General features: G+C 38.2%; 2 protein-coding genes across 2 annotated transcripts in view; both read right to left on the bottom strand.

Annotated features, from left to right (window-relative positions):
- The window catches only part of bahd1 (bromo adjacent homology domain containing 1), a 43,199-nt gene extending 35,857 nt beyond the window's left edge, over window positions 1-7,342 (bottom strand). The window contains exon 1 of the mRNA XM_042500341.1: window positions 6,740-7,342. The gene's annotated coding sequence lies outside the window, so the exon portion shown is untranslated. The remainder of the gene's footprint in view (window positions 1-6,739) is intronic.
- A 5,272-nt stretch (window positions 7,343-12,614) lies between these two features.
- On the bottom strand, window positions 12,615-24,462 carry ivd (isovaleryl-CoA dehydrogenase). The gene is made up of 12 exons (XM_042501309.1): window positions 24,194-24,462; window positions 21,785-21,874; window positions 21,540-21,591; window positions 21,242-21,411; window positions 21,034-21,127; window positions 18,166-18,296; window positions 17,864-17,960; window positions 17,593-17,686; window positions 16,652-16,733; window positions 16,391-16,495; window positions 15,672-15,744; window positions 12,615-14,238 (listed from the first exon to the last, which is right to left on the bottom strand). Exons 1-12 carry the CDS (start codon window positions 24,323-24,325, stop codon window positions 14,105-14,107), a joined length of 1,254 nt encoding a protein of 417 aa, XP_042357243.1. The 5' UTR covers window positions 24,326-24,462; the 3' UTR covers window positions 12,615-14,104.
- Between the last annotated feature and the right edge of the window lie 1,413 nt (window positions 24,463-25,875).

Genomic DNA, 25,875 nt, shown 5'->3' with positions numbered 1-25,875 from the left:
CCACATCATCTAAACTGGACTGCAGCTGAGACACGCCCCCTTTTTAACAAGAATGGCCGACCATGAGGAAAGAAGAAAGATCAAAGGTCCTTTTAGTCTTTTATTCATGTAGTTTAAGTACATATTTTGTGTTTCAACTGTGCTTGAGATGTTATATCACTTATGCATGTCAAAAAAATCATACAAAAAAGATTCTGAGCTTTTATTCAGGATTCAGCTAAACAGTTTGAGTCAGGAAAAAAAACATTTTGCTAATGATTTATGAGTTTAAGTAAAAGCAGAAATACTACATTAAAAAATGTCCTGAATTTCAAATGTTGCTTAATAAAAATACAGAAGTATTTTTAGCAAAATGTGCTTAAAGTACCAAAACTAAATGTACTTACAATGCAGAAAGGCTCCATTTCAAAGTGTTATAAAAATTATATTATTGTGTTTTTCTCACCAACGAATACATGTTCAAGCTATAATTCAATTTGTATCACATCAGTGTGAAGCTTATTTTGAGATACTTTGTATACTACCAGGTAGATTAGTATTATAGTACTGCATAATATCTTATAAGCATAAGATTTTTTTATATTTAAAACGTTGCTCTCAAAAAAATGTTGTGGAATAAAAAGAACAATATTTACCAGAAATCAACTGGAGTAAAACTCTTTGAAAAAGTCATTTTTATGAAATGGCTTTTAATTAGAGTTACTAGTTTTTGTTTCACGTTTTTATTCATTTATTTCGTCTCAGATTTTGATATGTTATCTCTTATCTCTGTTTCCATTCTTCGCTGTATTGGATTTATTCCGATCTTTAATCGCACTTTGTCTGTAAAGCACTGTGTAAACTTGTTTTTTTAAAGTGCTACATAAATAGTTATTTACAATTTTTATTATTTTTTTGCAAGAATAAAGTAGCAGAAACTGGAAATACTCAAAGTACAAGTATGCAAAAATTGTACTTACTATACTTGAGTACATGTACTTAGTTACATTCCATCACTTTGCCCAACTGAGTAAATTCAGTGGGTCAAAGTTGAACCTTGAAGACAGTTTCTATGATGTGATTGCAATGTTGCCATGTTCCAGATCTCAGCCAAAGACAGATTATCCACAGGCAATATGGGACATCTGTCCTGCATTTCCACAACTATTCAGGGTTAGACGTTTAAGCACCAAGTTCATCTGGTTTGGGCTCATTTTAATTAAGATTTGAATGAGAAGAAAATTCCTGCACACTACTCAACTTTATGTAAATACACAAGGCTTCAGTCTCAGAAGTGAGGTAACATTACATGAAAAAATACATTTTAGAAAAATATTAACTTTATATGAAACATCAAAATAAAAAGGTGAAGATTTCTTTAGCAGCTGTTGGTCTCCTTTTTTGGCTGTTTAAAGCCCCTCTGTTTGTAGCCTGAGAGGCATCATTTCAGTCTTGTGCGTTGCATATTCCTACATGAATGTGGGTTTATTAGCAGCCCAGAAGTTAATTTTGCCTCCGGGCCCCTCGCAGGTTAATCTGGCTATGATCTCAGCAAACAGCATTGTAAAATGTTATTATTATGAACAGGAATAATGGCCATAATGAGAAAAATAACACCCAACATGTAATAAACCTGAATTATCCTTTAAGACAGTGGGTCCCAACTGGTGGGCCGCAGTCCAAAAGTGGGTCACAGGTCCTCTCTGAATGGACCATAAGCAACTTGTCAATGTGTCAAGTTTGTAAAAAGACACTTTATTTTGAAGTACAGACCTACAGACTTTGCTAAGGGCCTCAATTATCACAACACCCTGTTTTTTGCCAGTAAATCAACTATTGTATTGCCCTGTCATTGGAATTATTTGGCCTTTGCAGCGTTTTTAAGTCACTGGTCTGGAAGCAGTGATAAGCACATTTTTGTTTGCAGTGCTATTTATTTACTTTAAGTAAATAAGTTCTCAGTAATTACACTTTATTCTTGCAATATGTTTTATTTCACTGTGTCCTGAGCCCACGTGTTGTTTACATTTTGTGAAATGAAATTGAATATGTGGTAATTTCTCTTATGTGTGGACCTTGAACTCATGACTCAGGAGAAATCTGGACCCCGTGGGTGGACCAGTTGGGAAACACTGCTTTGAAAAAATTGGCACAATCTTCAACTTCATCTTGTAATCAAGCTTATTTTTACTACATTATTACCATTAGCTCCGACATGTGAGATTCTCCGCATTTAAAACAACCAGGTGTCCCACTGACTCACAGCCCAGCAGCTACAGGGTCATGCAAATTTTGCCCAAATGAAAAACAATGACTGACTCGCGGCAGAGGCTGTTGAAAAATGCAGGAAGTAAAGTCTCAGCAACAGACAACAATAAGTTAAAAAGTTATTTTGTTTTTTTAAAATCCAGGTAGCCTGTACTGAATGGCATCCAAAGAAAACCATGCCAAATGTGCTAAGTTCCTGTTAGATAATATTTAACATCCCTCTGTGGGGCACAACAGTGTGACCATGACAAGTGTTTTGGAAAAAAGGGATGTGACAGTGTACTTTCCCAATGCTACTGAACAATAAAGGCATTCATACTACTGGGTGGATGTTGTTTTCACTCCCTGAAACAGATTTCTATGCATTTGATTTGCAAGATGAACCACACACAGTATGTTCACAATATAAACACTTATAATATGTCTATTAGATTCTCTACTGTTCTTTCTTCTGACCACATGTGGCTCGAATGTGAGCAGGAAGTATTTGTCTCTTTTGGGACAGCGGGGAGGACAGTGTGTTTGGGTGACAGGAGGCACGTTCCCCTCCTCCTCCTCCCTCTCTCTCTGTCTGTGGCCACAACAGGGCACTTCTTCAGAAATAATGGGATTATGTCCGGGATTGATATCCAGCTTTATGGCTCACGTGTGGGCGCTGCACCTCTATTCAGCATGCTGCTATGACAGGCCTGTCAAAGTAGGCTGCGGAGAACTGACTAGACACAAATCTACCACGACCTCCAGAACTGAAGCTCTATTGTCAGGCCTTTCTGTCCACAAGAGGCTTTACAAACACCATTATACTGAAGAACTCACTGGGCAACTTGTATGTCATGCATTATGTCATGTCAGAGCATGTACTTTTCAGCGGCCTTTTACAGCAGGAGGTGATCGGCTTTTTTACAAATTACAGGGCTGAAGCTCACAAAACATTAGCGATTAATCTGCTAGTTATTTTCAGGATTAAACACTTCATCATGTCATCTATAAACTGTCAGAAAAACGGAAAAATGTCCATAAAAAGGCACCACAGCCAAAAGATGAAGTCTTCAAATCGCTTGTTTCTTCATCCAACAGATATGGGAGAAGTATTTAGATATTTAAATTTAGTAAAAGCACCATTAACACAGTGTGAAACTACTTTTTTACAAGGAAAAGTAAAGAGATATTGTTAAAACAGGTGTACTGTATTTTGCAGTATGCAGCTGATGAAGGTGTTTTTCGGTTAGACACAAAGGCGGAAAAGGGACAGAAACTGTGTGATTTACAGACTGACATTTCAACAGAACTGCGTCTCCATATGAGTCAAAATGGACAAGACAATCAACCTCGAACAGGTGTAAAATCGTCAGAAAACTAGGGACGTAATAAAGCCGAAATGACTGATTTTTTGAAATACATAAATACCACTACCAACCACTTTACTTTTATAATAGATCATGAAACTTTTACCAAGAAAAAAAACAGCACTGTTGAGACTACAATCTACCGCAAACCTTTAAAGATAGATAAAAAGATTATTTATTAATGCTGAGAAAAATGAAGCCATCCAGCTTATATGTCATATGCAAAAAAGCAAATCACGCTTCTAAAAGCTGCGAGTAGTCATCCAAAACAGCTCTTCTACTATTAGTCCTGTCATGATAACTACTTTTTGAGGACGATAAATTGTCCCAGAAGTAATTGCAATGAACTAAAGTATGTATAAATCATTTTAAGAGAATGTCATGCAACTGATATTTTTATAATTCAACAGCATAATAGCAATTAACTTTTAATTTGACCAGAAATGACAGCAAAATGTGTCTCGGCACAGATTTTTGTTTTGTTCATTCTGCTTAAACACTGTTAAAAAAACAAAAAAACAAACACTGTGGTTTACTCTGACATCATGTTGGCCACACTGCTGCTGGCAAGCAAACACACACATACACACGATATCATACGATACATGGACATGAACTCTATATAACTTTTGCTGATCTGGATAGGCTGATAATGCAATTATCATGACGGGCCTATCTATAATATAAAACAATCTCCAACAGAGGAGACGCCACAGTATCTGCTCAGCCTATCAGAAGGCCCTACATACAAAGAGGGAATCCCTGCTAAGAAAACAAGTGCTATTTCCTCAAGGACCACTTAATCTTCAAAATTATCTCTTCAAAAATTGCAGAAAAGTCCTCCAGAATGATGAATCTCCAAATAATATCAGCTCAGTGCTTCCCTTTCTTGCACACTTAGAGACAGACTGGTTCATTCGGACACTAGAAAACCGACTAACACTGTCTAATCAACGTTAAAACTTTTCACTCGCCATCAGACATCAAATACTTCAAACATGCACATACTGATAGAAAAATACACAACATAGAGTCCTTCCTAAACTGCAGCTTTACACGCTGTCGACATGTTGAAATGACTTTCAAAAATTCATTACATTGGATGGATGCAGAACTTCTAGTTTTCCATCTTTGTAACTTTAAGAGACATCTGTGTTGTTTTGTTTCTGGCAGTGTGTGTTGTGTGGACAATTTTACATCTGTTCAAGGTTGACTGTATGTGAGTTTAAATTTGTGTCTTTGTCCATTCTGACTGGATAAAGACACAGTAGTGTACAAGCTTTAGTCTGTTAGCCAACCTATCAGTGTGCTTAAGTCAAAGGTGAAGGTTTTTTGGGGGGACACATGAAACAGGGGGTTGGGGGTCCTCCACCAGAACATTTTGAGCTTAATTTCCTCTGATCTGGTGAATTTTAATGCACCAATTTGTATATTTTCTGCATCAATTTATCAAAGTCCTCTGCTGCTATCAAGTTTTTATTGGCAGGGACAAGTGCACATGTTTGAAATATTGAGAAGTGTCAACTGTATCCAAACAAAATCTGTCAGAACACCTTTGTCCTTAAACATGGGAATGTCCCCAAAAGTGGTCCATCTCTAAATAATATCAGCTCAGTGCCTCCTATGTTGACATTCTCACAATCTAAGAGACAGACGTCCACCTAACACTGTCTCCTGTCTGTCCATCTGATATCAACTTCCCCCCGCTGGCCATTATTATCCAACTCTAACTAAAACAACACACCATAAACTCTTTCAGAAACTGCAGCAGCACACACGTTTGACTTTCAAAAATCAATCAAGGCTGATGAATGCAGAGCTTTTAGTTTTCTGTCTTTGTAACTTTCAGATATCATAAGTGTAGTTTTGTTTCTGGTGTGACACTTGGATGCATTAACCCCCCAGTTATCCAAATAATAGCTGTACACCTGCTCAGAGCTGTGTGTGTTTGCCTTGTATCTCCGTCTATTTTGACTCTGATGAAGACACAATAATGCCAAAACAGTTTACAAATCAATCAGTGTGCAGTACAAAAGTATTTTCTGGAAAATGCACTTCAAGTATTGATATGCGAGCACAAATAGCGCAGAACAGATTGATATTATCACTTTGTTGTGATGCAGCTATCTTGAGCCGGGGCTCCCTTGAAAAAGACATTTTGTCATCTCAATAGGTCTAAACAAGTGAATTATAGGTTCAATAAGAAGAAGAAGAACATTATATTATTGGATTATTATTACTCAAGCATCATCATACAAGGAGAAGTGTAATGTTGTAGACTATCTGGTTGTCTAGCAGCTAATTTAATCAATTAGATGGACTACTGGGTGATTAAATCTAACTAAGTACATTTAGTTTAAAATATTCCTCTCTGATAAGTGTTATAGAAGTATTAAGTGACAAAAAGTGGATACATTTAAGTAAATTAGCCTACAATTACCTCAAAGTTGTACTAGGTGTACTACTTGAGTAAATTGTAAATTTTTCACATATTTAATTTCTCATACTCATTTTTAATTTGAATTCTCTTTCTTTACATTGCTCTCACTTTTATTGCGCTTGTTGTTTTAGCCTCTCACTTAACTTCTGCTTATCCCTGTAATTGTTTTATTGTATTGCTGCCTTTTATGCAACTTTTAATTATTTAATCCTGTAAACATGAGTTGGGGCAGATCCTAACTCATCTGTCTCCACTGGAAAACACTTTGACTCAACTCCTGTTGTTTTTAAATGTGCTATGAATAAAATGGACCTGACTAAATGTGGCTTATTACAGTCCAAAGACTAAAGATTATGATGCTAGTTTATTATGATAGAAAATCAGCAAAGATCGAAATCTGAGAAACTGAAAGCAGTGAATTTTATGGTCGATTCAGTTAACTAACTGATTAATCGGCTCATTAATGAGCTCTACATCCAAAAAGAAACAACCAGTAAAACACCACCAGGACCTTTAAATGTCTTTGACGTGGTTTCTTGAGATATTGGCAGGCTAAAAACACATTTAATCTCCATCAAAGTCCCTTAGATGTGACAGCAAACACACAAACAGCCTCGGCAGCAGAGTCGAGGCTCAAACATGACTCCAACAGAAGCTGCACGAGTGACATTTTCAGCGATCACGAGCTGGAGGAGTCTCTACTCACCGTTTAACCGATATCAGACGACTGGAGCGGAGGAAGAAGTGACATAGATCCGCAAAAGTTTCCTCTCGGGTTCACAAATCAGCACCAACAAGGAAAGATCTGTCTGTGTGTCTATAGCTGACACATTGCTCCAGCCCGGAGCTCGATCCTGTCCGGTCCTGACACTTTCAGTTTAGCCCGAGAAGCGATCAGAGCTGAAGGTTGTTGCTTTTTTTTCGCTTTGCACACTGAAAATAACCCGATTTTACAGAAGATCACTTCCACAGGGCACGAGAGTGATGCGTCAGGTGTACGCTTCCCGCAAGTGAAGGAGGAAAACAGAGTGGAGGGCGACTCATGTTGAGTTGCTCGGCTGAAGCCTTTTTCTTCTTCTTCTTAACTCCCAACTGCTCCGTGCGCTGCGCGTAAAAACCACCAGTCGGTTCACTTTAAAGCACAATCCCGGTTAAGGAGACGAAGTGAGGCGTAAGAAGCATTCAGCGAGCTCCCTGCAAACTACGGCTCACTTCAGCGTGTTTTTACATAACAGCATCATCCGCTTTTTTATGTTGACGCATCATGTAGCGAAAACATGGAGTTTCTTAAAGGGCCACGGACGCGCCGTCCACATGTCACCGTCCCTGGCAGCAGCAGCCCCGCTGTGGCTGACAGATGGCTTTCACCTAGTTAATGTCTTTAAGCCCTGTTCTTTTGACACTTGTATTAACCCTGGCAGCGGTGACTGGGGGAGCTGGGCTCTCAATGAAGGATCTGTGGTGTGTCAGCTCTGGCTCATGACCAAAACCTGCTCTGACATGTGACTGCATGGTGCCTCCCGGAGCACTGCTGCGTGTGGAGGAGTTTGTCTCTGATGTGACTTTCTGTTTTAATTTTGTGCAGTCACACTATATGTCGTGGCACTGCATGATATTAGGAAAAAGGCTGTTGAATACCGGGATAACTATATTACTTAAGACAACTAAACACATATCATAGTGTAGGGGAGACCGGGTACGGTTGTCACACTGTTTGTCCCTTCTCTAAACTTTTGTGGTAGGACTCTAAAATTTGGACACAATGTAGAAGAGGGGGTAAGATAGCCCACTCCCACACACTAAAAAATAACCAAATGATGGTGCTAAATCCACTCCAAACACATGTATTGAATGGCTTTGCTCTCGTGAATTGTGACATTTCATCTTGATTCTCTACACTGTTTAGGGGTAAATGGATCAATTTATTTATTTTTTTGTCAATGGATAATAGTGATTGGATAATAGTGCAATGTAATAAGATGATCAATGTTATTTGTGTAGGCCTATTTAAATAAAGTTTACATAAAAGCTTTGATATTGATGTGAGATTTGTGAGCAGCGTTTTTAATTGGTTTTTAGGGAAAAAAATAAAGATTTTTCTCCTTTGAAGTAGCTTAAATATGTCAAAATGTAAAGTATCATATAGTGTCATATATATATTTATATGTGTGTGTGTGTGTGTATGTATGAGGCTTGGTTGGCTGGTACCAGGGTATTTACAAATCCTGAAGATATGTTTTTCAATACCATCATAAATACATGCGCGTCTCTTTCTGGTAAACTCACTGTATGCAGTGCACAGCACACACCATCAGGTCACAGTCTCCGGTCTCTACCTCAGAGGGTATGAAGGTATGTATAAAATGTAACATACCACCCAAGCCTTATACACACCAGTCAGCCAAAACATTAAAACATCTGACAGGGGAAGTGAACAACATTGATCATCTTGTTACATCTGCATTAATGTGGATTCCACTTGACATGCTCCACACACCCAAATATTTTTACAAACTAAGGCCATGGGAAGGGCCCCTTCCTGATGGCAGTGGCAACCCCAGTAGGACAAGGCATGGCCCAAGGAACGTGACAAAGAGCCAAAGGCTTCCAACCGGCCTTCAAATGCCCAGATCTGAATCTGATTGAGCATCCATGGTACATGGTGGTAGCCCGGAGGTTATGTGTCCATGTCTCAGCAGGTCAGAGGCTTCACGGTCGATCGGACTTGGTCTTGATCTACACAAGTCCTCTAAGGTTGTCCTGTGGTGTCTGGCTTCAGGGCAGTGGCAGCCAGTCCTTTGAGTCCTGTGGGTTGTGAGCTGGGTTACCAGCATGTTCCGCAAATTATTAATCGGAATGGGATCTGGGGAATCTGGAGGTCCTCTGGTTTCTTGTCCTGATTTTCTCACAGTTTAATTCACCAAAGTGAACTAAAATAAACTAAAATATAAATACTCAACGGCACACATGCATTTCATACTGGAGATCACGGCAACATATAAATAGTCATCTGACTGACACATTACATGATTGGAACCCACACTAATCTCAGAGAGGGGGTGATATAATACATGTTTGCATACATTAACATGTATTCTGCAGGCCTAGAGAGAAAAAAAAGGACCATTCTCTTGGATACTTTTACAATGCATACAGTACTATAAACTGATATTAATTATTCTGGTGCAACTTTCTAATAAGTGTCAGTATGCTTAAATGAATTATTTTATTAATGTTACTAAATCTTCAAATAATGCTTTAAAGATCATTTATGAGCTATTGGGTTGCCAGGTTGTACAAATCCTTTTGTTATGTGTTTATCCTCTTTGTTTGCTAAATGTTGGTAACCCATTATTAAAGGTGGGTTTCTCACTTTATAATAAGGTATTGAGTCTGCATTTAAAACATATTGAATCAGTTGTTAATAAATTGATTTTGATTCAACTAAGTGGTCAACTGGTCCAATAACTCTGATTTGATTTGTACAGTTAAGGGAACCCAAAATTGTTGTTGTTTTTAAATAATAATGATCTGCAAAGCTTTAATAAATTATTTATTGACCATTCAGCAAGGTGTTGAAATGTCTGAACTCTTACTAAAGGGTGCCTTAACACCATTGTTGTGAAGGTTACTTTTGAAATATTTTGTTACAGATTACTAGTTACTCTTTTAAATATGTTATAATTAATTTAATTAATCAATGACATTTTATTACTTCATTAATTCATTCATCAGCTTTACCAAAGGAAGACATTCCTGTAAGGTGAAAAGATGCAAAGTGCAAAATGAATGTCTTATTCTACATATAAACTTTTTACTAAAAAGAATACATTAGGATATAACTCATTCATAATCATCAGCATTTTAATTAGTAACTGTTAAAAGAAATTCTCAGTCTCTGCAACTGATTACAATTACATTTTTTTAATCTAGTTACATTGCTCTCCAACACTGTTTATTAGAAACTGTTGCCGCATATTCAGATTCAGACTTGATTGGTATAAAATGTTAATCTGTCTCTGGCATAAAAAAACAACATACACCATAAACAACAACACACAACAGTTATGCATCTAATATGAATCTATAAATCTTCCATATTTCCAACAAGCCATCATGATGCAAAAGTAATATAAGCTTTTGCATCATGAAGAGTGAGCTGCTTTTCTTTACTTCCATGGACACTTGTGAAAGAAGGTTACAGAGCATCCTGCAAACATCTACCAGTGACTCACTTACATTAGCTCCTGCCTCGGTGCTCATTGTAAAGAGGAAAACCTTCAGTTGACAATAAGGCATTCAGTTTGCACCTCTCCCCTGCAGGGAGGAGTCCTTCCTGCTTCATAAAGAGCCAGACAGCTGACAGACAGAGGTAACACAGCAGCTCCATTCACAAAGATGTCGGCTCACAACCTACGTTAGAGTCACTTATTACTGATCTGCAAAGCATTAGATGACTGATTAACCCTTTAGAAAGCAGCCTGTGACTACTTTATTTACAAGCTTTACTCTGACTTTGGACCTAAAGCTGATAATAAGCCAGGCCAAAGACCGGCCCTAGATTTTTGGGGGCCCTAAATAGGATTTGGTTTTGGGGAGGCTGCTCATTGTAACATGGTATATGGTACTGAACCGACTTATGTATTGTACATATTAGTTTACGCATACATAATGTACATACAGGCTTATAAAGACAAAAGTAAAAACAAACTGCATTAAACACAGTACTTGTTTATTAACCCTCTCAGGGCCTTTTGCTGATCTGGTTAAAGTTTGATGCATATTTTAGTTTGTTGTTTTTGTTAGAAAAATGCTAAATCCCACTTTTTCGTGTCCAAATGAAGGATATGACACAGTCAAAAACAGATAATACACAAGGAAATCATGTGGTAGATCAGTTAAAATAACTAATAATATTGTCCAAACTTTGGTACAGTGATCAAATGAGAAAGAAAACAAAAAAATGAGCACTGTTTAAACTAATAAAGTGCACTCAGTCAGTAGAGTGCAGATTTCTGTCACCTTTTATTACTTTTAACAATGATAACTTTGTCTGTGGGATTAAGCCCAATAAAGTAGGAAATAACTGCAATAAACACAATTAAAAATGGACCTAAAAAAACCTCAAAACCATTTAACTACATTACTTACTTACCTATTTTTGGCAGAAGCACAAATATCAGGTAAAAATGACCAAATCAACAAAATCTGCAAGTCTACAATTTTTTTTTTAAATTAACAATGCAAATACATGAACAAAGTTCTAAACAATAATGGTTTATTTACAATATTTATGGAGTTATCAAATTCTGATTACAGACTTTAAAAAAACCCAACAAAGCTGATTAGTTGTCTTTAAGTTGTCCGCTGTGTGCCACAGATGCACCATCATCTCTGAAGTGAGCCGTCATCCTTCATCTTGACATTTTGCTTCTGAGAGAAGAACGGGTCACCTGCCGTTTCAGGACAGGACACCGATACAAATAGTTTGATTGATTGTCTTTGAAAACGACCCAGGTTTTCACAAGTGTAAACAGATACATTTGGTATTTCACTTGAGATCAGTTTCAAAGAGAGAGGAGGTGAAAATGAGGAGAGTCAGTCTGCTTGATTTTGGTTTTACACACATGGATTATTGTTCCTTTGCTCAATCAGCCTCCTCTTCAATACTATGTTGCTTAAGTTAATATTTTCAACCTTATCAAGAAAAATAGTCATTATCATGGTCATATTATTGTTATCTTTTAATAAACATTTCAAATGTTATTAAAAACTATATTGAATAATCATGTTTTTCAGGGTATGATATCAAAGTTAGAAATTCCAGTTTTGTGACATTTGAATTTTGTATTTTTAGAAATCATTAGTTTGTTTCTAAAGTATTTGGTCTCTTGCACTGACCTGCTGGTTCTCCTCATATTGTACAATCATTGTCTCAAGTTCAGCAGCAGCCAAAAACATTTAGCTAAAAACTCTGCTCTAAGAGTAAAGTAAGTGCAAGTTTGGGGTACTTGTTCTAAACTCATGTTTCTCTTTCACAGGGAAATACTGTACTTTTATTTTATTATCCTAAAAATAACAGTCACAACTCAGCCACCCCTGTCCTCCAAAAAATAGAGAACAGTCCCAAAATGACCTCCTCCACCACTAAACATTACATGTCCCTAAATACTAGTCACTGTCTCAATTAATTCCATGCAGCGTTTGTGATCACAATTTTGATTTTGTTTTTAACTCTCATGTTTTCTACATTTATGCATCATGGATTTCTGTATATTCTTACAGGATATCACTTTAATGTAATTTTGTACCAACAGCATCTCATTCCAGTCCAGTTACCGCAGTGCGTTAGAGACCGTAATGTTGTCTTGTTTCCTGTGAAGGGAAAATCCACCCTGAAACATGCATTATTCAAATGCACTGGGATAGTTCAATCATTGTCTGAACTACTGTCTCCCCTTTGGCTTCTCTAGAAACAGCGAGCTCTGTGTTCAGCCGACGCAGAGAGACGACAGAAACATGTATGTTCTTTACAATGTTTTTCTAACTGCGATCCTTCAGGAAACTGACAGAAACTCAAATCCAGAAATAAAAAAAGATTTTATTTATTTATGGCAAACAAAACTACGTTATTTCATACTGTACATCTACAATGAGAAGAGAAGACAAATCTTTAGGAGAGTTTCTCCAGTCCGACCGTACTCACAGAAAACAACAGCGGAATATGCTTGATTCCAAAAATGGACAAAACCGTTTTCTAACGCTAAATCTGTACAACAGACATCGGAAATCTTTTCCCCTTATTGATCAGAAAGAGTTTTCAGTTGGCATTAAAACCAGGATATATGTGTGTGTGTGTGTGTGTGTGTGTTTTTAAATCAGGTGATATAGTTAGACAAAGTCATTACTGGATGACCTCAGGTTTGATCTTAGGAAATTTCCCAAAGCGACACGCCCCTCACCTGCCTACTGCTTTATATAATTTAATGCTACAGTATTCAGAAGTTATTCTTGAAAAACCTGCATGATTTGTTGAAGGAGAAACCACGGCAGTTTTCTGTTCGGAGTGTTCAAGACAACCTATCGTCATCAGTTCAAGGGGCCTAAATAAACTAAAATGAGCTAAGCAAAGAATCTATTTTTAAGGTTTAATACTTTAAATTTTATTGCTTTATTGGCATTTCAGTGGCTATCAAATGAAAGCAATTCAAACTGCAGTTGACCTTATATGAAAAACATATGATTTCCAGGATTACCTCCAGGATTTTAAAATGTTGCAATTACAGCAATTAATGCAAATTCAGCCAATCCCTGTGAATCCTGCATAACCTTGCATTTTTTTTCCAATCACTGCAACTTTACTACAAATTTGACTATCTAAAACATTGATTCCATTTATCATGAGATGAATGCCACCATGGTCAAAATGGAACCAGATGTCTGTGCCTCCGACACACTCACACAGTGACAGGGCTAACTGCTAGCATCATGCGGCTAATGACACCCAATGGTTATTAACAAGATTAACAAAAGAGTCAAGTCGTTTCAGTGTCAGTGTGAGATTAACGGCTCAGTGGGGATATTCAATGCTGCTGCAAGGAAGTGGCAAAATATTAAAACGTAGTGATCAGATCACAATGTACTGTGTAAGCTTGTGCTAACCGGCCAGAAAGAGCAGAGGGACAGCAGTTTGCGGAGACAGTTCTTCACTGCGTAGAACGGCAGAATCATTTTTCAGATAAAGCTGCCTTGAAATCAGGCATTTCAGGCCGCAACAATCTCAAAAACAGCCCATTAAAACCTGAAGGGACCGATAAAATCAACATTTAATGTGATTTTTGCCAAACAGCTTATAACATCATTATCAAGACAGGATTTTACTTCATGTATATAACATACTATATATATATATGTAACATGAAATCAGACAGCTATTCTGAAACGTGATAATCCGATAACATCCTAACAGCAGCAACATTTCATCAGTATAAGGCCCTTGGTGTGAATATCTGTGTTCATCCACGGCAAACCACTCATTCAGTCTTTAGAGATCGCCATCACTCACTTCTGATTATTTGAACATGGCGTTGAAGGATCGTCCAATAATGAGCCGGCGAACTTCACTTGTGCCCGCGCCAATTTCATACAGTTTTGCATCGCGCAAGAATCGGCCCATTGGGTAGTCGTTGATGTAGCCGTTCCCACCTGTTAACAAGTGGCATGCAAATTAAAGTTAGTGTGCTGTAACAGAGCGAGGTGCTTCAGAGTGAACATACTGCAGAAATAAAATTCACACCAAATGAGTCCCTGGGCTCTTAAGTTGCTACTGTTTAAATGTGTTGCATGGCTTGATCATTCAAGCGGTGTGTATTTTACACCTAAAGTATAGTTAACAAATCACACTTTCTCAAAAGCCTTATTCATCTTCATGAGTATACTTGTCCAAAAAAATCTGCCATAAAGTCAGCAAACTACAACCTGAATGTGAGATTATAAAAAGATGGTAATAGCTCATCTACACCTCATCAAATTTCATCAAAGCATGAGGTGAGAATGTCAACAGGTAATATAAATAGCATGAGCACAAAGAAGCAGATTCTTTATAAGAATGCAGATGAAGATAATTACAAAATACTGCAAATCACGTGTCTAGAAAGCAATTTATGTCTGTTAAACATTCTCACTGAAATAAAGCTCATAAAGACTTCAACCAGAAAAACTGCTCCATTCTTTTCCTTCTACACTTTAAAGGAACAGTTCATACCAAAATCAAAAACACATATCTTTCCTCTTACCTATAGTGCTGTTTATAAATCTAGATCGGTTTGGTGTGAGTTGCCGAGTGTTGGAGAAATCAGCCGTAGAGATGTCTGCCTTCTCTCCAGTATAAATGGACTGGATGGCACTCGGCGTGTGGTGCTCAAAGCACCAAAAAAATGTTTGAAAAACTCAACAGCAATGTCTCTTTTTAGAAATCCTGAACCCGTTATTTAAATAATCCACAGATCTTGTTGTGAGCAGATGGAGGAACTATTATCTTTCTACCGAACTACAACCACCAATCAGCTAGCACCAATGAGCTAGGTGCTGAGCCAACGTCACAGCTCAGCCGAGGCGGATGCCAGCAATGGTCACATCTCATCAGGCCATCATTGCACATGCGATGATGTGGTTGGTCATGCTATATTGGACATAAGGCAGACATCTCTACAGCCGATATCACCAGCTCACACCAAAACAGTCTAAACAAATAACCCATTATTACCATGAAGCCGCACCTCTTGACATACATCCATTCATACCACATACAGCAAATTCACCACTTCTCTTTATTATCCCAGAGGTTTATATTTGAAGAGGTACCTCCCTTCATTTTCATACTGAGCAGCTGAGTGAGCCTCTCTCCTGTCATCACTGCAACCATTCACTGGCCAGCATGCTATTTATTAACCAAATTAGCTGCACCTGTAGAGCCCTGCGAGGAAAAAGGTCACTTAACCCCAGATGAAGAATCTAATCTGTATGTTGCATCCGTTATGTTTTCTGTTCACAAAATACATCATCCGGTCTGAAATATATTAATCCCCACTGTACATGTTTTGATTTTCATTTGAACCACTCAGTTTTCTGGCACTTACCCAAACACTGAATGCCATCCAAAGCAACCTGAGTGGCGTTCTCCGCACAATACAGGATCACTCCAGCACAGTCCTGCAATGACAACACGTGTCAACACAGTCCCTGTGTGCAGTGGTAGGGAAAAAAATTAACATTTTTTAACAGTGCAATTTATGAAAAAGTCAACTAAGATGCTGACTTGCGGTGTGATAATGAGTTCTTCAGATGATCAAATGGTTTCATTTTTCATAGGAGTCTATCGCATTAAGTCTGCAGCTTTTTAAAACATTTCATGCGATTACAATCGATTAAGTATTTGATCACAATATCAAAAATTCCACCACATTTATTGACAGCTTCACTGATCAGATTTTTCCACAAAAACTCTTCAAATCGTTTCTCAAGATTACAATCAACAGTTTTTGAAGTTTTGACTGCTCAAAATATTGCAAATGTTTTAAATCTATTAAACACACCATATAATGAAATTAATTAAACGTACTTAACACCATACAAGAAGATCCATTTAGATTATTTATAAATACAGATTTCAAATCAATAATGCAATATTTAAGAAAAATACATACATTAATTAGGAAAAAAATCACTCAAATGCTATGATAAATGATCCAAACACGTTTGAAATTTTCTTGACGGAAGTTCAACTTTTGTAGCAAAATTTGAACTTTTTTTTTTCTTATCTGGCTGCCACAAGAATTAACAAAAAAAAATCTCTCACCATTGCACTGAAGTGTCCTTTGTCACAAGCCCGGGCAACGTTGTACACATACTGCCGACAGGAGCTCAGCCTGGTGTACATATCAGCCATCTTGCCTTGCATCAGCTGCAAATAGAGAAATGTAAGGTATTATGTTAATTAAACTCAAGTCAAAATAAAGTTTTAGAATTTTAGAGCAGCCAGCTTCACACTCTAAGGAATTAACATTTAACAAATGAGACTTTTAAAACTCTGCTATCTTGTAACAAGTGAAGACTGAACCTGAAAGTGTCCAATCTTCTGTCCGAAAGCTTCTCTGACGTGCAGGTAGGGGACAGCAAAGTCCAAAACTGCCTGCATGATGCTGAAACGTAATATTAAAGACTGCTTAACAATTCAAACATATAAAACAACAGTTCATATAATGAAAACAGCAAGATGCTTTAAAAGCAAAAGGCAAAAAAACAATTCTTTTGTTGTCTGTTATATAGTTTTTCTACATTTAGTCTTCTAAGTTGCTCATTCTTTTAATGATGATGATAAATCAATATTTTTGACACTACAATATGATATTCCCATTTTAATTCTTTATTAACACAGAGAAACACAAAGTAACACGAATTAATCACATTATATATTAGTCTAGTGTGTGTTGTTCACAATACACTAAAGTGTTGATTATTTTTGCTTTTTTTTTTTTTTTTTACATTCTTTATTTATATGTATTTATGTCCTTGTGATGCTGCAACTAAATTTCCCCTGTGGGGATCAATTAAGGCTTACCTCATCTCATCTCATCTTATATTGAAAACCAAAATAAAAGCCAGCACTATCCCAAACAGCAGCAAAATGTGTTAAAAATATGATATAGGACACAAAATGACGCCCATTTTCCAGTATGTATTTATAATCTACTGTAACAAAGAAAACACACAAAGCAGCAGCCAAGTGCGGCCTGTGGCGAGCCGCCATGCAACGTCTATGGAAAGCTGCATCCAAACTTAAAATTGGGGATAATTTAAACATAAATCCTGTCAAGTGTTTAAAGATGTTACAAAGAATTTCACCCTGCCTGAAACATGTAGTCATGCCTCCCGGCTGCAGAAATATGTGATTATTATTGCTGCAGGATGCACTTTGCCACTGATTGTTGATTTTTCAGTGCTAGTAATGTCTCCATTTTAACATTTTATAAATAAAGCTTATTTCTGGTATGAACTTACCCAATAGGTCCTGATGCAAGCACCAGCCTTTCCAAGTCTAAGCCGCTCATCATCACATACACGCCTTTGTTTAACGGACCAAGGATGTTCTTCTCTAAAGCAAACAAACACAAAAATCATCAAAACAAAATAAATAAAAAGCATTCATGATAAAAAGACAATCAGTTTGAAGGCTCACACAAGCAAAGAAATGAGCCAATGAAAAAAGCGAAAAGAAGATGAGCTCTCCCGTTTTACACAAGTGAACATATGTGCGCACTTAAACACACACCTGGGATTTTGCAGTCTTCAAAGATCAGCTCGCAGGTGTTGGAGCCTCTCATGCCGAGTTTGTCGAGCTTCTGTGCTGTGGAGAATCCAGGCGTTCCCTACAAACGACACAAGCACACACGTGTTTTAATTTATGTAATTCACGCTCCTTTTGCATAGTTGTGTCGAATGAATAACATAATTATTCAACAAAATGCAAGACTGATCCACAGAACAAACCAATAATGTCAACCCACCACATCCCCTGGGCCACCAGTAAATCCTGAAACCGGGAAGAATACGTCTTTAGTTGACTGGATTTACCTTTTCAACAATGAAAGCTGTGATGCCTCTTTGATAGGCCTCAGGATCTGTCTTTGCATAAACAATAAGGACATCAGCATCTGGCCCGTTTGTGATCCAGAACTTGTTGCCATTCAGAACATAGTAGTCGCCTATAAAAAAAAACAGGAAAAAAACACAAAGTCACAATAGAAGTGAGGAAATGACATGGGGCCAAAACATAATGCAGAATTACTATTTAAAATCTGTTTGTCCAGATCCCTGATCAGGTTTTTCCTGCATCAATTATTAAGAGGCAGCCATAAAATTTCCTCACGCCTCCTCGACAAAACTCTGAACGGGTGTAATAATGGAAAACACTGTTATCAAACAAACATTGCAGCTGGTCGTTTTCTGCCATTTGTCACTGCTCTTGTGCCACTTCGCTGATGTGGTGACGCTACGCTAATCAGCACAGTGCACCAGGAAATGTGCCACCAGAACTCGAAAAAGGAAGAAAAGAGCTGCCTGTTTTGGACCGTATTGATGGGGTGACCATAAAATTGTAGAATATATTGTAGAACATTTGTGTTAATAATATTTTGCCAGCAGAATCAAATTGTTTTGCAAGATATTTAGTATATCAGTATGTGTGGCCATGTTCACAGTCAACATGGCCTACACAGGTCAGCTGATCTTCAGCACACAAATATTATCAGGACACAAAAAAATGCAGAGGAACATTTAATATTCAGGAATTCACATCATAAACACAAATTACTTTCCATGAAATAATTAAGCCACAATATATTGATAACTGTATTTTTTTTAATCATATAAATATTAGAACTCCAAAAATATGTTAGCGTTTGCTTCTGAGCCAGGAAAACCCTGACAAAATGTTGAAATGTGTGGTGTATGGTGTGTGCAGATCTGTCGTTGTGGTTAGTTAATAGTTAGCTTTTCAAATAAACTTTTAGGCATTCATGTTAAACCAATACAAATCAAACATGCACAGGTACTCATCTTTTAAATTACACCAAACAATAAAACTGAATTTTTACAAGGCATGAAGGAGGGTGTAGCCACTGAGTCATCACATCCTTGAGCTGAAGGCACTCTGACAAGTTTTACTGTCTTAGTGGCGCATTTGTAAAATCACATAACTACATTTCCATCTCTGTGACCATGTGAACCTTTAACTTTTTCTACTTATAAATTTTATTATTTATCTGAGAAATATCAAGAACGCCAACGATGTCTGCATCTTCTACAACATATCGGCACAGTTTGTGAGCCTTTCCCTCTTAACATCTGTGCAACAATTTTGCATTTAAATGAACTTCTCCTGCATTCAAGCCCTTGCCAAGTGAGTTAGCAAAATGCAGATAAAGCATATTGCCGCAAGGGGAAAGCTCTCTACATTTTGCAGTATACTGGAGTTGTTACAGGTAGTGCACTGTGAGTTTCTGGCTAAAATCAGCTGTGAGCAGTGTGTGAACCAAAACAGTAAAGTTGAGGGCCAGACAGATTAGCAATGAGCTGAAACTCACTGTAAAGCAAAGGGGAGCTGTTTTGGAGGGTGCTTTAAGCCATTTTTCCCCTTTGCTGGTTTGTCTCATGCTCAAACCGAGTGCAGCAGTATGTGGAAATCACTGATTTTTTTGGGAGACGATACAAAGTGCTGATCTCCTCTGAGCAGAATCACCCAAACCTAAACTTGTAAAATGTTTAATTCCACCTCCAGAGATTAAGCTTTGCTGTATACGGACACTGTGCTTTGACAGTTCATTAGCTGAGGAAACGACACAAAAACAGAGTACAAGCAGGTTTGCAAAAAATGTTACATTAAACATCCAAAATTAAGCAATTCTGAATGTATTAACTCTATACAAGCTGTGCAAGGGACAGAGTTTTTCATTGTCTCTGGACCCTTAAAATGACTACTGTAAGATTTAAGGAGATTTAGTGGCATCTAGTGTTGAGAATTGCAGACTGCAGTTTCATCAGTGTCTACTGTTCAGGAGGTTTTACTGGGAACTGAATTATCTGCAGAGGTCTCTTCCTCACCAAAACAAATGATACAGGTAATTAAAACTGGTAAAAACACCGAATTAAGTAGTTTCATGTTATTAATCAATGTTCTCCAACTAAATTCGGCATGACAGAGACAGGCCTGGTAATGTGTGCCCAGGTTCAGAGGGTTTTTACTGGGAGCCAAATTATCCACAGAGGTCTCTTCCTCCCTAAAATTAACGGACTGAGCGATTAAAATCAGAAGAACTAAATTAAGCAGTTTCACGTATCAAAAAAATCTGGGTTTTTCCTCTGTTTTGAACTATGATGGCTGATGCGAGAACTTACTTATTATATTCTATTACATTTCTCCCAATATATCCGCATAAATCCTAAACACTGGAACTTTAAGTAAAATACATACAAAACACAACTGACAACACATAAGTCTGTGGCCTCACAGGACTGAATAATTAACAGATCTCATACATAAATCCACTGGCCGTGTACCATACACATGCCACCTCGCTGCGTCGGAGTCACTTGGCAAATGTAATATTCAATGTGAAAAAGGCTAAATGCCAACAGTGTTTTTGTAAAACCCTGAGTCAGTATAATACCCACGAAATGACTAATTCATGATCAGCAGCAGCGCAAACACAGCATGTCTAACAATATTTGATGGCGATACATTTTAGATCTAGCCCTATACTGTTTGTAAATGCATGAGTATAAATATATAAACTAAAAGACAAGGTAGGCGGTGAAGATAAAAAGAAAAGAGTAAGAAATAAAATGCTGGGGGTGTATAACTACACCAATAGAAGTAAGGACTGTACAGGAGAAATACAGAACAATATATAATAAGTAATAATAACACAGAGGGCGTCCCACCTTTCTTCTGGGCTCTGAGTTTCATGGAGACGACGTCGGAGCCGGCGTTGGGCTCACTCATTGCCAGGGCTCCTACGTGCTCTCCTGTCATTAACTGGCAACAGAAAAGAGTGCGATGAGAAAAAAGAATTTAATCCATCTCAGTTTGTGGTTTTATGTATATTTCACCCAGTAAATAATGTAAAGCACGATCTATTTTGGTCCTGACCTTTGGCATGTACTTCTCCTTCTGTTCCTCGTTTCCGTGGCGTACCATCTGGTTGACGCAGAGGTTAGAGTGGGCGCCGTAACTGAGAGCAATGGCTGCAGACACTCGTGACATTTCCTCCATCACGATGACGTGATCGAGGTAGCCCAATCCTGTGCCCCCATACTGCTCTGAAATGAAATGTAGAGTAAATGACTTATTAAACATGACAAAAAGCGAAGACCTCATTCCTATAGGCGGCTGTAACGCAGGTGCTTCTCAACACAGACTGACGATGTTTTCTCCTGCAGCGTCTTACCTGGAGCAGTGATCCCAAGGAGTCCCATCTCCCCCATTTCTTTCCAAAAATTCTAGTGGAGAGACAACGCAAAAGTTACCGAGGCAGACATGCTGCTCTAGATTTGATGGTAAATTTACATGTGGAAATACAGAGCTGCTGTGAGCTGTGGGTGTGCATTGGGCTCATGAAAATGCCATGACTTTATGAAATATTCAACTTATGAAACTACAGGTACGGTATACAATGGAGTATTTTTAGCTTACCCGCATTCCTGGAAACTCATTCGTCTTGTCGATCTCGTCAGCGTGGGGCGCGAGCTTTTCTGCACAGAATTTACGAACCGTCTGCCTAAGCTGTGCAAAAGACACAACACACACAGAAGACGTTTTTATTTATATGTATGTCATTATTTTATTAAAAGCACAGAAATCTCAACAGGCGTGCAGGATCACGGCTGACCCCTCCTCATGCCACAAAATCTTCCCGACTATAGCTGGCCTTATCAACAAGGAGCGGGTGGCCTGCTGACATCATTATCACATTCCTGCACAAGTGCACACTTTTTGATAACTTTACATGTTTATGAATTCCTGTGTATAAGAAACAAACATTGTTGCATACAATGGCAACAGCACTCCCTGATGATAGGACAGTGTGTTGTGCTACACTGCAAAAACTGTTCAGGAATGACCCAAGAATATGACAAAGAGGTCAAAGTATTGGCCTGGAGCTCGGCCTACCTCACAACCAACGGAGCTCAAAGGGTCTGCTGCCAACACCTCGGTGCCAGACAGCAGAGGACACCCCCGGGAGGTCCTGTGTCAATGCCTCGATAGGTCAGGGACCCCACTGTTAATCGAGGGTGCCTCTACGGTACAGCTACATCGCAACAATGCTCGATCTGATTGGGTTCTGAGGAATTTGGGGGCCAGGTTGACGCCTTGAGCTCTTTGTCATGCTCTCCGTTCCTGAGAGCAGGTTTATGGTGTTGGGTGGTGCATTGTCGGCCGCCATTGGGGAGTGCTGTTGCCATGAGGTGGTGTACTTGGTCTGCCATGGTGTTACAGTGAAAGTGTGTCATTTGGCAGCCACAAGTGCCGGCCGGGACCAAAACTTTCCCAGCAGAACATTGCATTGTAACATGATGATCAATTTATTCACTTTACCCACCAGTGTTTTTATTGATTTGGTGGATAAATGTATGTGTTACATTAATACACATCCTCTTACAAATATTCTTGTACCACTATACTGTTAACTTTTACATTCTCTGGACAATAACTTGCACATTCCTGCACTGCTGTGCATTTTTTTTTAAGTCACTTTAAGAAATTTTTTTGTATTTCTCTGTATACAAACACCTATATTTCATATCATAATGTAGATTTTGTCTTTATACTTGTGCACTGTTTATGTGTTATGTACTAAATCAACACCAGGTCAAATTCCATGTAATCAGAAAGTTACTTGGCAATAAAACATTTCTGATTCTGAAAACATTTGTTTAGTTTCCATGTTTTTCCTTCATTTGGCTGCATGGCAGAGTCAGTGTTTTTTGGGTTACAGGTGACTGCGCTGTCCCTAATACCCTGTAACTGCATCTTTTACCATTATAGTAAAATCCACGTAATAACTTGTATTTTATCTTTGCTTAATGTCTGTTGCTGTTTCTTGTTGCTATTGCTGCCCTGCATGTAATGCTTGGCTGTGTGTTTGCCCAGCGATTTGGCCTAAAATGCTGTATGTTGTTGCTGTGTTATTGTCTTGCACTAACATCCTGCTGTTTCTTGTTGCTTTTTGTGGTCTGTGTGCTGTCTAGAGAATTCCTGTTTGTTATTGCTATTGCTGTCTGTATAGCATACTGCTGTCATTGTTATGTGAATTTTATCATTTTATAGATTTCAGAGCATCTTGCCGAAGGACTACAGTGGAAAATTAGCTAGCTGACTAACACTGCCACATTCACACAAATATTGATTATTGTGCTGTCCTCATAAATATAACAAACGAATAAGATATTTCATATCAATGCAGGAATCAATTTGTAGTTATATTGAACCTCATAATACACAGATGTGGGAGACAGACACTTTCACCCAATCAAATCCTTTAAATGAACTCCACCCCCCTGTCCTCCTCCCAGCCAGTGTCCAGTCTCTCTGACTCGGTGCCAAGTCTCACTGACCTGATATCACCTTGTATCGAGTTAATAAATCTCGACTGTAAAGCGTGTTTCAATGAACCTTTCACCTCTGACCATCATCACATAACAATAAATGCGAGCGTTAGCATTTACTACCAGTAACCAGCAGGGTTACTGGTAGTAAATCAAGCTAATTAAGCGTAAAGTATTGAATTTCAAAATACCGCTTGCTTTGGTTATTTCATATGTGCAAACAAAACTGATACAGACTAATATTTGGTAGCTTTCGAGTGATAAACATCCTTTTGCTGGGAGGTTAGCTTAGCTTGGTCGGCTAACACCAAGGTCTCCTTATCAACGGCGGTTATGTCATCACGTCATGTGCATGGCGTCCTTAAATAACAGAGATGTAAAACTCTTGAAACCAGTATTTTAACAGTATAATGGCTTTGGTTCACGTGACTCTATTTTTTGCCACCAGCTGCATAAGTGCGCACGTTAGTGAACTTTGTGTTGCTCGTTAGCTAACCTGTATCTGGTCGTCGGTGAGCCCGTTCACCACGTCGTCCACCGGGACGGCAGCCCCGGCGCATCCCCTCCTCGCCACCGCGGGGATGGACAGCCTGGAGCCGAGGCGGAGAGCGTTTCTGACGGCAAACATGCTATTGCTTGCAGAGAGACAGATTAATGGAGAGAAATAAACCAAAAGTTGTCACGATGACAGACTCCAGGCTAGCTGCCCCTTAGCAGAAACAAAGTTGGAGGTCTCACTCTGCTGCTATTTACCAGGACTAAAAACCTCACCCACACAGGAGGTCTTTCCCCTCTTTATTTCTGCTCATTGACGCTTCAACGCCACCTGCTGGACTGGAGTGTATATCAGAAGATCATGTACCTGGTATTTTGAGCCTTGGTCTGTGCACCTTTTGGTCTTTGAGTTTTACTCTCACAAACAGAAATTAAAAACAAAAAAAGAAAAGAAAAAAAGATTTTCATTTCAAAATCCAAAAATGAAAAACAGTTTGTTCTTGAGTCCAAGTGAACACCTGTGCCAAATTTGAGGAAACTCCCTCAAAGCCACCTTCAGATATTGTGTCACAAAAATGAGAGATGGATGCAAGGTCAGAGTGACCTTGACCTTTGAACACCAAATTCTAATCCGCTCATCACTGAGTCTGAGTGAAGGTTTGCTGTTTGCTGAATTTGATGAAATTCCCTCAAGGAGCTCTCAAGATATCACCTTAACAATAATGAGACAAATGCAAAGTCACCATGACTTTGATGTATTTTTTATTTTTTAAAACTTCTGCGGTTAGTTGCACGTATAACACATCATCAAAATGTCTCACTTGTGCTGCCCATAATCCAGGCCTGCCAGCTGTCCTGCACATACAGTCATAATTTCAGTGCTGTTACTACGTGATGGTGCCTTAAAGGTGAGACAACTCTGTCCTCCTAATCTGCAATTATACCTTTTATACAGAACAGCAAGGTGGCATTAAATTCCTACCTTGAAGAGGCAGTGTAAAAGAGGCAATAGACAGATAAACAATCGCCTAGAGTAGGGAGAGTTTCTTTTTTATTTAAAAAAAAAAGAAAAAATAATTTGAACATGGGGGAAAATGATCCAAAGATTTGATGCTGGAGCATGCATGGGTGGGTTAGGATGGGCAGTGGAGTGTACATGGAGAGCATTAAAGAGAAAATAATAAGCTAAAAGCCATCCAGGGCACAATACAATAAAAAGGAAAAAAGAGAAGAAAAAAAAAAGTTGAAAAATTCAAATTTGTACTTAACATATTCTTTTAGCGTTTTATATTTGTTATTATTGTTTGTCAGCTGTGTTGTTTATTTGTGTTGATTTTGATTTAGCTCTTGTTTATAATAAAAATATAAGATACTAAAATATGTAACTTTACTGTTAGAAATTGTATCTGCTGAGTTATGTATGTAAGATTACTTTGTTTTTCACGCCCTTTATACAAAAAATCTGCAGCCTAAAAGCAAGAGAAAGGTTTTCCTCGCGGACATCTTAGAGCGATCCCAAACCTTTGAATAGTGTACCTGTAATCATCATGCAGATGAAAACAAGTATTTACATAAAAATATATTTATTTCATAATTTCTCACCACCATGACTGTAACTGTGATTCATCATCCAGTTTCACACTGTCTCTCCTGTAACTGCTGACTGTTTCTTGTCAAGAGATC

This window comes from Plectropomus leopardus, chromosome 14, assembly GCF_008729295.1.
Source record: "Plectropomus leopardus isolate mb chromosome 14, YSFRI_Pleo_2.0, whole genome shotgun sequence".
In the NCBI taxonomy this organism is placed as follows: Eukaryota; Metazoa; Chordata; class Actinopteri; order Perciformes; family Serranidae; genus Plectropomus; species Plectropomus leopardus.
Note: the sequence above shows the minus strand (reverse complement) of the source record. Positions and strands in the feature narration are given on the sequence as shown.

Bases quoted from the DNA above. Each gene is read 5' to 3' on its own strand.
- ivd (XM_042501309.1), bottom strand. From the start codon at position 24,325: ATGTTTGCCGTCAGAAACGCTCTCCGCCTCGGCTCCAGGCTGTCCATC. The intron at 15,745-16,390 runs GTGAGAGATTTT...TTGTCATTGCAG, and splicing joins AAGGACACTTCAGTGCAATG to GACTGTGCTGGAGTGATCCT. The intron at 14,239-15,671 runs GTAAGTGCCAGA...ACTTGTTAACAG, and splicing joins GGATGGCATTCAGTGTTTGG to GTGGGAACGGCTACATCAAC.